The following is a 15,252-nucleotide window of genomic DNA, read 5'->3' on the forward strand; positions in this document are numbered from 1 at the left end:
CTATACTACTAACATAGACTTTGATAATAGAAAATAACAGTGAACAGACCTAAGACGTGTAATTAACTGCTTGCTCCTGGAGATTATTTTACTTTGGTAGATTAGAGACCTTCATGAGACTCACTCCATCCAATGCTGTGCTCTTCAGATGCAGAAAAAGAGTCCAGTCACTCCTTTGGGCCACAAGAGGGCACCCTGCAGCTAGCTAACCCTCCCCTTCTTCAGAACAGCGTTTTCCAAAGAGTTTGTCATTTTCAGAGGACTGATTTAAGGGTGAGTTAAGGTGCTTAAGCTTAAGTATTGCCAAAATAAACTTGTTAGTTCAGTGCATAAGGTAAAATTCTGGGCCCCAAGAAAAATTTGAGAGGAGTAATTTTTTTGTTAAAGAAAAAAAATGTAGCTTCATTACAGTGCAGTGTCTGCTTAGGCATTATTTATGCTGTGGGGGAATAAAAAGGCAGTTGAAAAGGGCTCTTGTTCTTTCCCTGCCACTTGTTTTCTTTGGTCTTTAGGAAGCAGAATAACATAATCTTAAAAGCAGATTTGAACAGTGTTTCAGCTTTCTAGTCTGTGAACTTGTTGATTCTTTTAAGAGCAGGTAGAGTTACACACCCCTACATTAATTCTAGTTAGACTCCTTATACTTTACTTCTTAGATGTATATTGTGTATATGTTTATAAATTGGCTCATTTTTTCCCTTTCTAAATAATATTTGATAAATCCAAAGGATATCTTTAAAAAAAATGTCATGAGCAGAAACGTAGTTGAAAGAGTTTAGTTATTTGGGGGCGGAGGAAGGGTATCTGAGGTTTTTGATAAAGAGGAGCTAGGTTGAATAGCATGTTAAATGAAATAAGCTTAAATCCAGGCTTTCTTAATGGACATGTCAGATACAGAGTAAAAGTGATTAGAATTTAGACTACCTGGTGGATAGCAGCAGGTCAATGTATCTGACCTTCATCCAGTAAAAATTTATTTTTAAATAAGCTGTCTTCACTAATTAAGTTTTTTTCTTAACAGTTTACCAACGAATACTGTTAAATCTAAGAGATAGCTAAGAAACCTACTCAGATTTCTGTCTCTGGATTCTCTCTCCCACAAGCCTTTCTATCTTTCCTCATCTCACAGGCAGCAGGGAACCTTCTGGGATTTCCTTCTTTGCCTGTCTCTCTCTCACCAGTCTTCTCCTCCTTTCCTGACAGGTGAGGTTTTGGTTTTTGTTCTATCCCAGAATTCTTTCATTGGAATAAATTTTAAAAAGGCTTGAGTTTTCTGGCTCCTGAGTTTTCTAAAAATGTTTGGGTTTTTTTTTATGCAAACTTTTTAAAAATAGATTGTCCTATTCTTGATTTTCTGCAAAAAATAGTTTTTGCTTATTGTGTCTTAAGTGTTGTAAATCTCTAGTGTACAAAGCATTGCATTTGCATATAGGACTAATTTCAAATGTATTATGTTTTGTAGATCATGATGGCTTTACTGAGCCATCATCAAAAGGGCAGTTTCTTCTGGTTGTTCGTCCAAAAATAAGGACAGATTTGTATTCATCTATTCATAAATTCACCCTTTCTGTTTTTTCCCTATAGCATATTTTTGTCAAAAGACCTGGCAGCATTATGTCATGTGGCTTAAAGAGCAAAGCTAATCCGCAGGAGACTGAACTCCTTCATTAGTGTAATGTTTTAATCAAATACACTGCAGAGGCACATCCCTATTATCTTCTTTACATTGTTGAGGTGTATATAACTAGGTTCCTGTTTATTTTTTTAAATAACAAGAAAGAGGATTCTGCCTGAAATTCTTTGGGGGAATGCAGGGTTTAACTTTAAATCACTGAGTTAATGTGTTTTATTTTGAGAGTATTTTTATAGGATAGTATGATAAATAATGCACCCTTTTTTCTGACACAATATTTAAAGAAAATGTTACAGAAAATTTATGTACTAAGATTCCACATGGTGTGATGAAGTGGAAAATAGAGGAGTAAGGAGACTTCTGTTTTCTCTCAGATCTCTCACTAGTATTATGAGTTTGAATAAGACTATTTTAAAAATAGTAATAAGAATAACCTTTTGTATGAATCACCACTCTCTCAAATGCTCTAGCTTTGATGTGAACTGTTAGGGATAACTGGAATGGAAACTTGCCATTTCAGATAATATTTAAAGAGCTGATCATAGTTTGTCTACATAATCCCTATCTTAACAAATCTGTCTTAAACTTTACCTACTATAATTGGAAGAATATCGTGATAATATCTTAAATTGGTTTTTTTTTTTTTTTTGAGACAGAGTGTCGCTCTGTTGCCTGGGCTAGAGTGCTGTGGCATCAGCCTAGCTCACAGCAACCTCAAACTCCTGGGCTCGAGCAATCCTCCTGCCTCAGCCTTCCAAGTAGCTGGGACCACAGGCATGCGCCACCATGCCTGGCTAATTTTTTCTATATAATTTTAGTTGTCCAGCTAATTTGTTTCTATTTTTTTTTTTTTTTTTTTTAGTAGAGACAGGGTCTTGCTCTTGCTCAGGCTGGTCTCGAACTCCTGAGCTCAAACGCTCTTCCTGCCTCGGCCTCGCAGAGTGCTAGAAGTACAGGCGTGAGCCCCCGCACCCGGCCTGTTTTTTTTTTTTTTTTATTATACCTAGTGGTGGATACTGGACAATTTTAGAAATATTGATGAGTTAAACTAATTGAGAAGAACTATCTTCTGTGATAGTTAAGTGTAACGAGAAGGACCTCAGAATTATTAAAAATGGGATCAAATCCCATTGCTACCATTTATCAGTTGTATATGGAACCTTAGACAGTTTAACCTCTGACTCTGTTTCCTTATGCGGAATGTTACTGTGTTAGGTAAGTGTTATCCCAAAGTCATGGGGTTTCATCATACCCCTGGAATATTAAAAACTGACTCAAGAAAATGAAAAAGGCAAATAGCTATAGACAAAATCTTTGTAGTGAATAATAATTCTTTGAAATAATTAGCCAGTTAAATATGAGCCAGTTAGTGTAAACTCATGTTTTATAATAAAGGATTCATACTTTTGGTAGTCAAAGTATTTCATATTTATGTGTTTGCCATGTGCTAGATGCTGTGCTAAGCAGTACTTATGTTATTTCATTCTAGTATCATAATAATTCTTATGACAGGACCTTTATTATTATCTTTCCTTTACAGATGGGAAAACTGGAGCTCAGAAAGGTTAAAAACCAGCCCAGAGCCACACAATAGTGCTTGAACAGCAGTTTGAACTCATGAGTGTCTTGACTATTTACAATACTACTTCCTGTTGGAAGTGATAGCATTTAATAATGTTTGCTGGGGATACTAAGGAATATTGGGAATGGAGAAGATTTGGGGAAGTGGTACAAGTTGAAAAAATAAAAAGTAGTATTATCTTTTATTAACAAAAAAGATTAAAACCTGGAAAAGCACCATTCTTGGGTTCTAGGAAATTACCTTGTATTTTTTGTTTTCTCCACAACTTACTTTTTAGCATTTATTCTTGTTTTTTATGAACTTCAGTTGTAAGTAGAGTGACCTTACATCCTGTATTTGCCCAGGACCATCCAGATATTTATGTGTTATACTATTATTACTATAATTCTAATAGCATCCCCTTTCTCAAACTGTCCCAGTTTGGATTATAAGTTATATGAACACCCTAATTTCAAACATCATAATGTAAACATTTAGCTTTTAAATCCTTTTGTCTTTGGATTATGTTAATTTGATTGGTTTGGAGATTTTATATAATTTGTATTAGAAAAATCTGAAATATAAGTATACCTTGTGTAAAGCCGGAACCAGGAATTTCATTGATTGATTGGTTTTTGATGCAGTATGCTAGGGTGCTGATTGATTTCTTTGGAGATGGAGAGGGCAAGCCACAGATACTTTTTTTTTTCTTTTTTTCTTCCTTTTTTTTTTAAATTTCTTTTTCTTTTTTTTTTTTTATTTTTCGCTTTCTCTTTTTCAACAACTCAATTTGAGTACTGACACAGAAACTTTTTAAGGAAAGGACATTGTATATTCACTTAGTCATATCCAGATTAAAAGGATAGAAGAGTAGGTTGACAAGAAACTCTTCGAGTTGCCTAATCTTGGTTTAGAGCTTTTGTTAGTTAGGGAACTAATTAATATGAAGTGATATTGTATAACATAGTTTACAGATCTGTGAGGTTTCTTAGCCTTGTTTTCTGTTGTAATATACTTCCCTATTTCTTTTACAGTAAAAGAGTCTCCAGGGGCAAATCTCTGTTTTTATTGCTGTTCTAATCAGTGCATTATTGAACTTTTTCTTTTCTTATTCTTCTTTAACTATTCTGTCCTGAGTTGTTGCCTTACCCTATATTTAGTCCATTTTAATCTATTCTTGGTCACCAGCTAGTAGTTTCTCTAAAAGTATTTGAATCAGTGTCTAAACTGTCACAGAAAAGTTTCTAGAATGTTGGTGAAGGCTTTGGTAGAAGTAATAATTTTAACTACTGAATTGTTTTTCTGTGCATGAAAACTTAAAAATGTTTGCAAAATGGAAAGCTACTTATAGTATAGTGCTTGGCAAAGTAGGCATGCTTGATAAGTGGTTGACAGATTTTTTTCCCCCTAGCTATGCAATTACATTTTAAAGCAGTTGTCAATGAAGGCATTCACAGAATCTTATCCCAGAAGACTCTGGAACAGGATCCTAAAAGAAGTTCTGTTATTTCTACTACCTCAGAAAATTAGCCTGTTTTAGCCACTTCTGGGTTTTTGATAAATGCTTCTGTTAGTTATAACTTTTAGATTCCTTACTTGTTCTCTTATTTTGAAACAGATTTTTCTTTGTGAAGTATGGGATAAAAGCATTTCTTTATTCTTTTAGGAATTATTTTCATCTTGAAATGGCTTATTTTTAAGGGATTAACTTGTTTTACTATGAATAAACATTCAGTTATTTAAATATATCAAGTATGGTGCTTTAATATCAATATTAGCTTTATGTTTTGTTTTAATATTTACATGAATCTTACGGTGAGATTTTTTAAATTGAAGGAATGGAGGAGGCTGTAGTTTATGTACCACAATCTTTGTTAGAGCAAATTATTGTCTAAAATGGCTATACTTTATAAATACAAATTATTTACAGTCCAAGAAGATCCTAATATCAAAAAACTTCTTGTTTTAAATAGTTTCTTTTAAAATCAGGAATATTTTGTTTAGCAAAAGATCTAAGTTAGGAGTATGCCCAAATTGAATTTTCCTCCCTCCCTTCAAAGCTGCTACTTTTGTTGTGTTTTTGTTTTTCCATTTTGGCTAATAGCACTACCATTTACCTTGTTACCCATGTTTTGAAAGTTTTATCTTTTTTACCCACCTTCCCCACCATTTGTGTTCAGATCCTTTGACTCTCAAATCTGTTTTACTTTCTCACTTCTTTCTGCGAATACCCTCTTTCAGTTCTTGCTATCTTGGCCCTCTTGTTGTAATTCTTCTCCTTGCCCCCTTCTCTTGGTTACAACTTGAGTTGTTTTCTAAAACATAAGGTCACTCTTGCTAACTTCTCTTGATTCCTCATTATTTCAATATGATATCCAGCTTCCTTACCATGTCTTTAGGGGACCTCATAATCTGACCTGGTTGACTTTACCAGCATCGTTCTTTGGCCTCCCCAATATCTGTTCCTCCATCTCATACCCTGTTCTATACACTGTACATTTTCTCAAGTTTTTGCCTTTGTTCATGCTTTACTGTATCTTACACACAATCTTACTTCTCAATCTTATCTCTTGCACAGATAATCTTACCTCTCAATTTAGTAATTCAGGTGTTACTAAGTTAAACATTTTATTATAGTTTATATGTTTGCGGGCTCCCTAAATATGAGGTCACTATGCCCTTAAAGAGGCAAACACAGGAAATTTAGTATGGTAAATATAGTAATAGAAGTATATACAGATTTGATTGTCAACCCTGAAAGAGTGGTCATCTAATTGTGGGCTGAGAGGGATGAGTATCTTATGAGTGCTTCTTTAAAATGCTAAGTGCACGTCTCCGAAAACCGATCTGTTCTTCTCAAATATATCCTAAGTCCTCCTCCTCTGGGTGACAGGGATGGTAGAAAGGAGAGACCTGGATGAATATTAAAGAATTATTAAAAATTGCCCAAATATACATTTTGAGTAATCAGTGAATGTTTGTATCAACATATTTTTATGTGCTGTGTATGTCGCAAGATAGGACAAAGCATAGCACCTTGAGATTGCTAAAGATTGTGGGCCTTTTCTATGCATATTTTCTACTATCCACGGTTTCTTGATATGGCATTTACATATTGATAGCATTCAGGAGCCAGTAAGAGTTGTAAAGTTCACTTCCACTGAGTAACTGAAGTAAGAAAGAAAAAATATTTTCCATCCTGGAAACTAAGGATAAGGAGGTGGTCTAAGGACAGAACTTGGAAGTGAAGAAAAATGGTAACCATTTGTGTGGATGTGTTTATTACGTTAAATGTCCTTGAGGAAGAAATTTAATAACCCTTTTGAATAAATGCATATATGAAGAGAATAGCATAATAAAACGTTTGAAAAAATGTAGAAAAGTCAGAAGTGGACTTTGGTTAATGTTTAGGTCTAGAATTATTAAGGCCAGTACATAAAAATAAGTGAAAAGTTATTTTACTTTAACAAGACAATTCAGAAATAGGTCACTCTGAATTTTCATTAGCTATAAAAACTAACATGTACATATCAGTGATATGTTTGCTATCTCCTGTATGTTCATTCTTTGTAATCAGAATAAAATTTAACTGTGATTCCCCCCCCCCCCCGCCCCCAAATAGCTTTTGCCTACCAAAAAGTTTTGGGAACCTGATGATTCAACAAAAGATGGACAAAAAGGCATATTTCTTGGGGATGATGAATGGAGAGAGACTGCATGGGGAACTTCTCGTAAGTTACCGGTGTATGTGTGACAATTATGAATATACTCAACGCTTTTTTTTAAACAAACCCTGCCCACCCTCAGCAAATACCAGGAGAAAATTTGTAATGTCTTTGAGGATTTTATAAGTCTATGCACATTTTCTTATGGCAGTTAACCCTTGTCTCTCTGGTAGCACATCTGTTGTACTTGATTAGTACACTTAATTTTAGAAGTGTTTGTTACAATAACATTTTATTAAGAAGTTTTTTGGTTTTTGTTTTTTAATTAACTCTGATTATAAAATTCTGAATTCCCATTAAAATAGAGGACATATTAATTTATCCATGGGAATTTTCAGTTGTATTAGATGACAGTGACTATCTAATTGCAGCTCAGTCTAGCTTTAGACATTTGCTGCACCCAGAACGGAAGTAAACTGCCTTGATAAGACCTGAGGGAGCAGGTCTTTGAATGCTTTTTATTTCTTTAAGTATTAGGGAAGAGACTTAGGTCTAAGAAACTGTTAAGGGAAAATTTACTGGTGTATAAGGAGTATAATTTGCAGAAATGACAGTATTTATTGTCATAAAGAGCATCATTATATTCTTAAGATAGCATATCATTTTACTGATTATGTTTTTAAATGATTATGATTTATAAAATCTGAGAGGTGTACAGATAGAATATCAACATGTATTTTACAAATAAGTTTTCTCTTTTTATTACCAAGTTTAACTCTTCTTGCTTAAACTATGCAGAATGACCAAAGTAATATGAAAACAAATTTCTGGATGGTAATTACCAATTAACATTGTATTTTGAGTGTAAATTACCAGGTGTTTCTTTATTCTGCATATCATTAAAATATGTTGAAAGATCTTAAGCTTCAATAGATTTTTTTAAAATTTGTTGTTCAACTAAAATAATTGCCAAAAAGCTAAAATTCAAAATTAGAAAGTTGTAGAAAATTGTATTTTTTTTTAAAATACTCATAATAGGATGAAAACTTTGGTAACAGATAATTTAGACTAAAATTTTCTTAAAATGTTGGAAATTTTGAGTTCAACCGCTACATAATATTCCAGCTTGGAGAATACAAACATAAATGAGATATGATCCTTGCCCTCAAGGAATTTTTTTTTTTCTGAATTAGAATTAATATTAGACTAGACTCCTAATTTAAAATATTCAGTAATTTGGACTGGATGTATTTTCCCCACAGATGACACATTCTTTGCCAAGAGTACATGTGCTTGATAACTTGATTGATGGATCTGTTTTGAAAGTTGAATAGATAATTTCTTTATTTACCAGAACTAAGTATTTTTTTAAGGTGTTAAAAAGCAAAGCACCTTGAGCACAGAATGGTAATGGGAGGTTATTTTCAAGATGGATGGTAGGGAAAATGCCAAATTTATAATTTTAATTGATTCTTTGTACTCCTCCCTCTCCCAACTTAACTTTGAGCTGCATAGATAAAATTTTGAAGTTAAATATTAGTCTTTTACCAGAAAACATGAGAAAATTAGAAATGAATGGAATTTCATTTGTTTACCTAACAGTTACCGAATGCCAAGCATGTACAAATATGAATAACACATTCCTTGTTCTAAAGGAATTGTCATTCTAAGAAACATCGGTTTTTCCATAACTGCAGGAGACTTATATATCACACCCTTCCTCAGTTGAAGTGAACTGCTTGTAATTGCCAGTTTCATTATGTTCTCCCAGCACTTCTAGGCCTTTGAACATGCAGTTTCTGTAAACTGAAATGCCTCCCGGTACCCCTATTCTCCCAAATTTTCTTACTTTAACTTTTTATCTTTCATATTTAGTTTAAATATTACCTCCTTTGGTAGTCACTCTAAGACTGCTAGGGATTGATGCCCCCATCTTTCTGTTCTTATAGTATCAATACAAATTGAAGCATTTGTATTCTATTCTGATTAAACCTGTAGTCTATTTGAGGGCAAAGACCATCTTGTTTGTGCTTGGATTCTCTGTGCGTAGCTCAATGCCTAGCATACTAGAGAGTAAATCAATATTTGAACTACGTAAATGCATGAGTGAATGATTGAATGAAAGGATATCATGAAATGGAAGTGTTATAATTTAGCTTAACAAAAGTAGCATCATTTCAAAATTACTATAGTTAATAAAATTATGCTCCTATGATACTTCATCCTAGGTAGTTTAAGGGCTAGACAGACTTAAATTCTGTTGTATTAGTGATTTTTTTTCAAACTCATTCATTTGTCTTTATAGCATTAAAGCCATGTGTTATGATCTCTCCAGCCCATAAACTGTGAGCTTGAGAAGTGGTTCTGCCAATTTGGAAGAAGTTATTTTTATTCTTCTAGATTTTATCCCTGAAAGTTTTTGTTATGAATTGTTACGTTGTGAATCACCAAAAGATGGTTAACTTTAATATGATTCTTACAAGCAACTGAGCCTTCAGGTTAATGTTTCTGCCTTCGTTGACCTTTTTAGTTTGACTGCTCTTTACAAAGGTTTTTACCTGTTTATTACCAAATGGCTCTTTCCTTCTGTGTTTTCAAGAGATGTGCTCCAGCCAGTGAGTCTCAACAGAATGAAGAGCTTTCTATAAAAATTAGTAATAATATTCAAAATAAAACAATATGCTAATTTTTTATACTGTGTATATTAATTTGTGTAACTACATTTTGTTTCATAAAATGTACAAATATGTAATTACATCCTTTCTTCCAAACAGACCATTCAATGTCCCAGCCTATTATGGTACAGAGAAGATCTGGACAGGGTTTTCATGGAAACAGTGAAGTAAATGCAATACTGTCTCCGCGATCAGAAAGTGGAGGCCTTGGTGTGAGCATGGTAGAATATGTATTAAGTTCTTCTCCTGCTGATAAATTGGATTCTCGATTTAGGAAGGGAACTTTTGTAAGTATTTTGAATAAAGAAATATTTAATATTTGCTTGGTAGTTATTTGGTTTTATTTTGTTTTTAAGTCAGATTGTCCCCCTCACTCCTTCCTAGAGCTAATAAAGGAAATTTTATATCCATCTGCGCTCTTGTTTTCATCACTTGGCCACTTCTTGAAATACATGGAATGATAGAACTATTAGAAATATTTATGATCTTAACCATGTTACAAAAATTAAGCCATGTTAATTTTTAAAGATAATTTACAAAATTAAAATTGCTTACTCCTGGTAGTGCTTGATGAGAAAATAACTAAACAAAATTGTATATGCATTAAACTAAACAGAATATTAATCTAGTTTGTGGTGTTAACTGCTTTTTCAGCACCGCTATAGTTAAGGTTGCCTTAGCCCTTCTGTTATAAATCACTAGTTTGTACTCAAATTTTTGGCTTTTGATAAATTAGTTGACTACAAAATTAAAATAAGATTTAATGCTTTTATTGTTTAACATGCACTGTAGTGTAGTTTTAGTCACCTTATGGTGCCTTTTTTTTTGTTTTATTTTGTTTTCTATTAACTATTCAGAATCAAACAGATTCTTTTTCCTCAGGGCACTAGAGATGCTGAAACAGATGGACCTGAGAAAGGAGATCAAAAAGGCAAGGCTTCTCCATTTGAGGAGGACCAAAACAGAGATCTTAAACAAGGCGATGATGATGATTCTAAAATAAATGGCAGAGGTTTGCCAAATGGAATGGATGCCGATTGCAAAGATTTTAAGTAAGATTTTAACTTTCTAAAGAAGAATAGCGTATCTCTGTAGGGATTATTACTATTAGTTGATGTGACTCACTTAGACATTTTTCCAGTTTAGGTTTATTTCCTTTGTACCTTGTGTTAATCTAGACAAATAATTTTTTTAAAAAGAAAAATTAGTGATTGAACCATTTTTAAAATAATCTTCAAAACTGTCTCTAAAACAGTACGTGCTGTTGAAAGAGTAATATTAGAAGCTGCTGTTACTTTTCTGCTAATATGGTAGCCTAAATTTAAACTTTCCTCTCTGCTCTAATTTAGTGGAGGTTTAATCTGATTTTTTTCCCCCTTGGGGTTGCTTTTGAGCACCTTTAAGTGGAGTTTTCCTCTTCCTTCTACCCCTGTATTTATTCCCTGCCTTCCATTTAGCTTTAATTTTAGAAATGAGATAAAATTAGCTTAAGGTACAGTGACCTGTCTTATGAGTTTATGCTAATTCCTGATATCGTTCCTGCATATAGGAAATGGGGAACATGTTAGAGACTTCAAAAAAATTAGCTTCAAACCGAGAATTCTTTCAGTTATAGCTTTTCAGTTGCCTTTTTTTGGCAATTAAGTAAGAATTTTTTCTTTTAGTTTTTGGTCTTAGATTAGACAGTGTTCATTTATGTACATATTAGGGAGTTGTTTCTTTATATTGATTTCCTGTACTTTTTATTTCAATAGTGAGATGCTTTGGAGCCTATACCTGAAAATGAGCTTTTTCTTTGAGGTCTTGCGAACCATGGAATCTTAGATAAAAGAATATAGGTACATGGTGGGGGGTACACTTTTACATTTATTGCTTTTAATTATTAAAAGCAGAGTAACAATGCTTCTTAAAAACAGAGCGATTTCTATCTGTTCTGAGTGCAAAAAAGCATCCAAAACCAGTAAACCTCTTTTGATAAGAAATAAGTTTAATGTTAATCAATTTGTTTTAGAACCTTATCCTGATCTTGCTCTTCTGCTATTACCTACCCTAAGTTTTAGTCAAGAACATGCATTTAAAACTTACTTGATTATATTATAAACCCTTCAGAGTATACATTTATAATTGAAGTGTTAATACACCATTAACTATAGCAAGAAAATAGCACCACTGATAGCATAATGATTTTTGTTACCTAATATGTCCTCTAGTTTTTGCTATATGTTATTTCCTGTGAAAGGTTATACTTCTCCCCTTAAGATATTAATATGAACTTAATGTCTATTAGCATTCTAATTTTATTTCATTAAGTTTTAGATACATGTTTAAAACTATTAATTAGATACGGTATTAGTTACTACTTGACAATGTAAAAACATTTCAACAGAATAGCTGTGGCCATATGGTCACTGTGCCAGCACATCATTAATGTACATTAACTGGTACATTATCCATATATACATTACTGGAGTAGAATGGAAACGTATGAAAGAACTATGGGGCTTTCTTTTTTTTTTTTTTTTTTTTTTTTTTTGAGACAGAGTCTCACTCTGTTGCCCAGGCTAGAGTGAGTGCCGTGGCATCAGCCTAGCTCACAGCAACCTCAAACTCCTGAGCTCAAGCGATCCTCCTGTCTCAGCCTCCCGAGTAGCTGGGACTACAGGCATGCACCACCATGCCCGGCTAATTTTTTCTATATATATATCTTTAGCTGTCCATATAATTTCTTTCTATTTTTAGTAGAGATGGGGTCTCGCTCTTGCTCAGGCTGGTCTCGAACTCCTGAGCTCAAACGATCCGCCCACCTCGGCCTCCCAGAGTGTTAGGATTACAGGCGTGAGCCACTGCGCCCGGCCTCTTTTTGTTTTTTTTTGTTTCTTTTTTTTTTTTTTTTTTTTAAATTGGCTGATTTCAAAGAAGATAATTTCGGTTTCATTTTTTCTTCCTATATGTACTGAATGAAAAATGAATATTTGGAATGTTCATATGCAAAATTGGGTGTAGCTAAAGGGAAAGGAAGTTTGAAATCTTCTAATGTTGCAAGGAGAGTGGTTTTTGTTTTGTTTTGCTTTTTAATAAAATGTAAGTTAAATATCTGGAGAACAAGTCTTAAAATCAGGGAATTGCTTTATAAAGTAGTCTGTACATGTTAGCAAATTTTTCCAATGTGGAGCACCAAAGTTGGGGACAGAATTAGATGTAACCACTGGCATTAAATGCTAGATAAAACAGTTAATGCCATTTACTTAATGTACTTATGATTGAATATACTATAAATGCATGGTTACTCTGAAAAATAAATGAGTTCTTATAAGGGAAAGGAACTTATGTAAATATTTATGTAAATATTTATGTAGAATAAAAGACTTCAGATGAGCATCAGTTATGTCTAGAAATAAGGTGAAAACAACGTTTAGACTATGAAGGATGATAATGAAAATACAATACTTAAAATTCAGTCCAATGCAAATGAATTTCTTATAGAAGTTAAGGAGGCCATACAGTAGAGAAAGTTTTTGTTTTTTTTTTTAATATAGAATATACCTTTCATGTTGTATGTACTTAATTTTTGATAAATATGTGACACATTTCTTTCTGATGGTTTAAACTGAAACAGTTTGGGATGCGGATGGTTTTTAGAGAGTTGTCATAGAGGGCTTTCACAAATTGTTGTTTTGTTCTTATTAGTTAGAACTAGAAGGTCATCTCCTTGGTCTCTTCAATAAGGAAACTGGGGCTTCAAGAATGAAATGATTTGCTCAAAATCTTACTTAAAGGACAAGAGTCAAGAGTAGTTAGCCTTTTATTTTAGTTCAGTGGCCTTTTTTGTTATGTCCCACATTTTACTCCCTTAAGTGATGAAGACCATAATGATCTCTTATGGCCAGATTTTTCCCTTAAATATTATTAAACAAGATATTATGGCAAAATTATGTGCTGGTGGGCAGCATAGCAGTATGGTGGGTTAAGTTTTGGTATTGAGCTTTCAAACCATATTTACTACTTAATAATCTGCTTTTCCTACTTAACTGTTAATTTTGTCTGTGGTTTGAGACAGGTTTCTAGTAGTATAAACCTAAGTTGTGATATTGGCCAATTTTCTTATCTGTAAATTTGAGTTACGTCTTTATGCTATTCAAATTGAGTATAATCATTGATAATATTTTTTAAATACCTTCAAACTATGACAGTTCTTAAGATGAAAGTTGTATTAAATAAAACAAAATGTGATAAAGTGGCATGGTTAGTGACCCGGAATGCCTTATTTACTGTATTTATCACCATTTGTTTTTATGATTTTTCTACTTACCTGTTTTACCTTTTGACTTGTTACTTTTACTCATAATCTTTTCTATTTTCTTCATGTAGTCGTACTCCTGGAAGTCGACAAGCCTCTCCAACTGAAGTAGTTGAGCGCCTGGGCCCCAATACTAATCCCCCAGAAGGATTGGGGCCTCTTCCTAATCCTACAGCTAATAAAACAATTGTTGAAGAATTTTCAAATCCTGAAACTCAGAATCTGGATGCCATGGAACAAGTTGGTCTGGATTCCTTACAGTTTGACTATCCTGGTAATCAGGTACCAATGGACTCTTCAGGAGCTACTGTAGGCCTTTTTGACTACAATTCTCAACAGCAGGTAAAGCATGCTCTTTCTTTAAGAAGTTCCTCTTAACTATATACTGGTGTAGCCTGAAGTGGTATGAGACATTTGACATGAATGATAAGGGCTCTTGAACACTTAATGTTTTATTGATTGAAATGTCCTGGTGATAGTTGAGAATGTGCTTCAAATAAGTGTTTAAAACAATTTATTCAAAGCTTTCTAATTAGAAATGAAATGTTTTGACACTGATCTTTGTATTAAATATTTTCCCTAATAGCTCTTTCAGAGGACTAATGCACTAACAGTTCAGCAGTTAACTGCAGCTCAGCAGCAGCAGTATGCATTAGCAGCAGCCCAGCAGCCACATATAGGTGAGTCTTCATAAGTTCCCATTTTGACTAGAGTTAAAGACTGTAAGAAAAATCTTGTTTTTAGAAAAAATCTTGTGTTTAGAATGTTTGATTTTTCATTTGCTGATTGGTGATATTTTGTTACTTTTTAAAATACCTTATTGATATCACAGAATAATAGATTGTATCGCAAGAGTACTAATTAGGGAAGAATTATTTCTCAGTATTACTTGCATCACTGATTAAATGAAATCTATAACTGATAAAAGTTGTCAGTGCTCAAGATTTTTCCCAACGTGAAGTCGAGAGTCAAACACCTAGAAATTCAAATGTAGTTATTTGTGTCCATTATCAAATCAGAATGTTCATTTAAAAATTATTTTGAAATAGGAATCCCAAGAAAATTTCTTAAAAATATTTTCTTCCTACATTAAGTTATTTGGTCTTTGACCTTTAGTCTTTACTGTTAAATATAATGTGAATTTTTATTGCTATTGGGGTATTCTTATTTTTGCTTATTGCTCCCCTCCCAGTATAAATTTTTACTGTTTGTTAATACACATCAGTCCTGCTGGTAGCCATTTCGTGATTAGTTCCCCCCCCCAACTGTTTTCTTGACCCTTCCGTTGGTAGAATATGGAATAAAATAAGTCGAATACAAGTTTTTATTTTGAAATAATTTTAGATTCACATGAAGTTGCAAAAGAGTACAGAGAGATTCCCCATATTGTTTACCCAGTTTCCCGTAATGGCTACATCTTA

General features: G+C 33.3%; 1 protein-coding gene across 20 annotated transcripts in view; it reads left to right on the plus strand.

Annotated features, from left to right (window-relative positions):
- The window catches only part of PUM2 (pumilio RNA binding family member 2), an 89,871-nt gene that overhangs the window by 17,545 nt on the left and 57,074 nt on the right, over nt 1–15,252 (plus strand). For 14 of the 20 annotated variants that reach the window (XM_069495055.1, XM_069495059.1, XM_069495051.1 and 11 more), the window contains exons 3-7: nt 6,817–6,925; nt 9,634–9,821; nt 10,417–10,586; nt 13,903–14,173; nt 14,418–14,511. In XM_069495055.1, coding sequence (XP_069351156.1) covers nt 6,817–6,925; nt 9,634–9,821; nt 10,417–10,586; nt 13,903–14,173; nt 14,418–14,511 — 832 coding nt within the window. Of the gene's footprint in view, nt 1–148; nt 274–595; nt 599–6,816; nt 6,926–9,633; nt 9,822–10,416; nt 10,587–13,902; nt 14,174–14,417; nt 14,512–15,252 lie in introns of those variants that run through there. The other 6 variants (XM_069495064.1, XM_069495065.1, XM_069495062.1 and 3 more) reach the window with 5 other exon arrangements.

Source organism: Eulemur rufifrons, chromosome 19, assembly GCF_041146395.1.
Source record: "Eulemur rufifrons isolate Redbay chromosome 19, OSU_ERuf_1, whole genome shotgun sequence".
Classification (NCBI taxonomy): domain Eukaryota; kingdom Metazoa; phylum Chordata; class Mammalia; order Primates; family Lemuridae; genus Eulemur; species Eulemur rufifrons.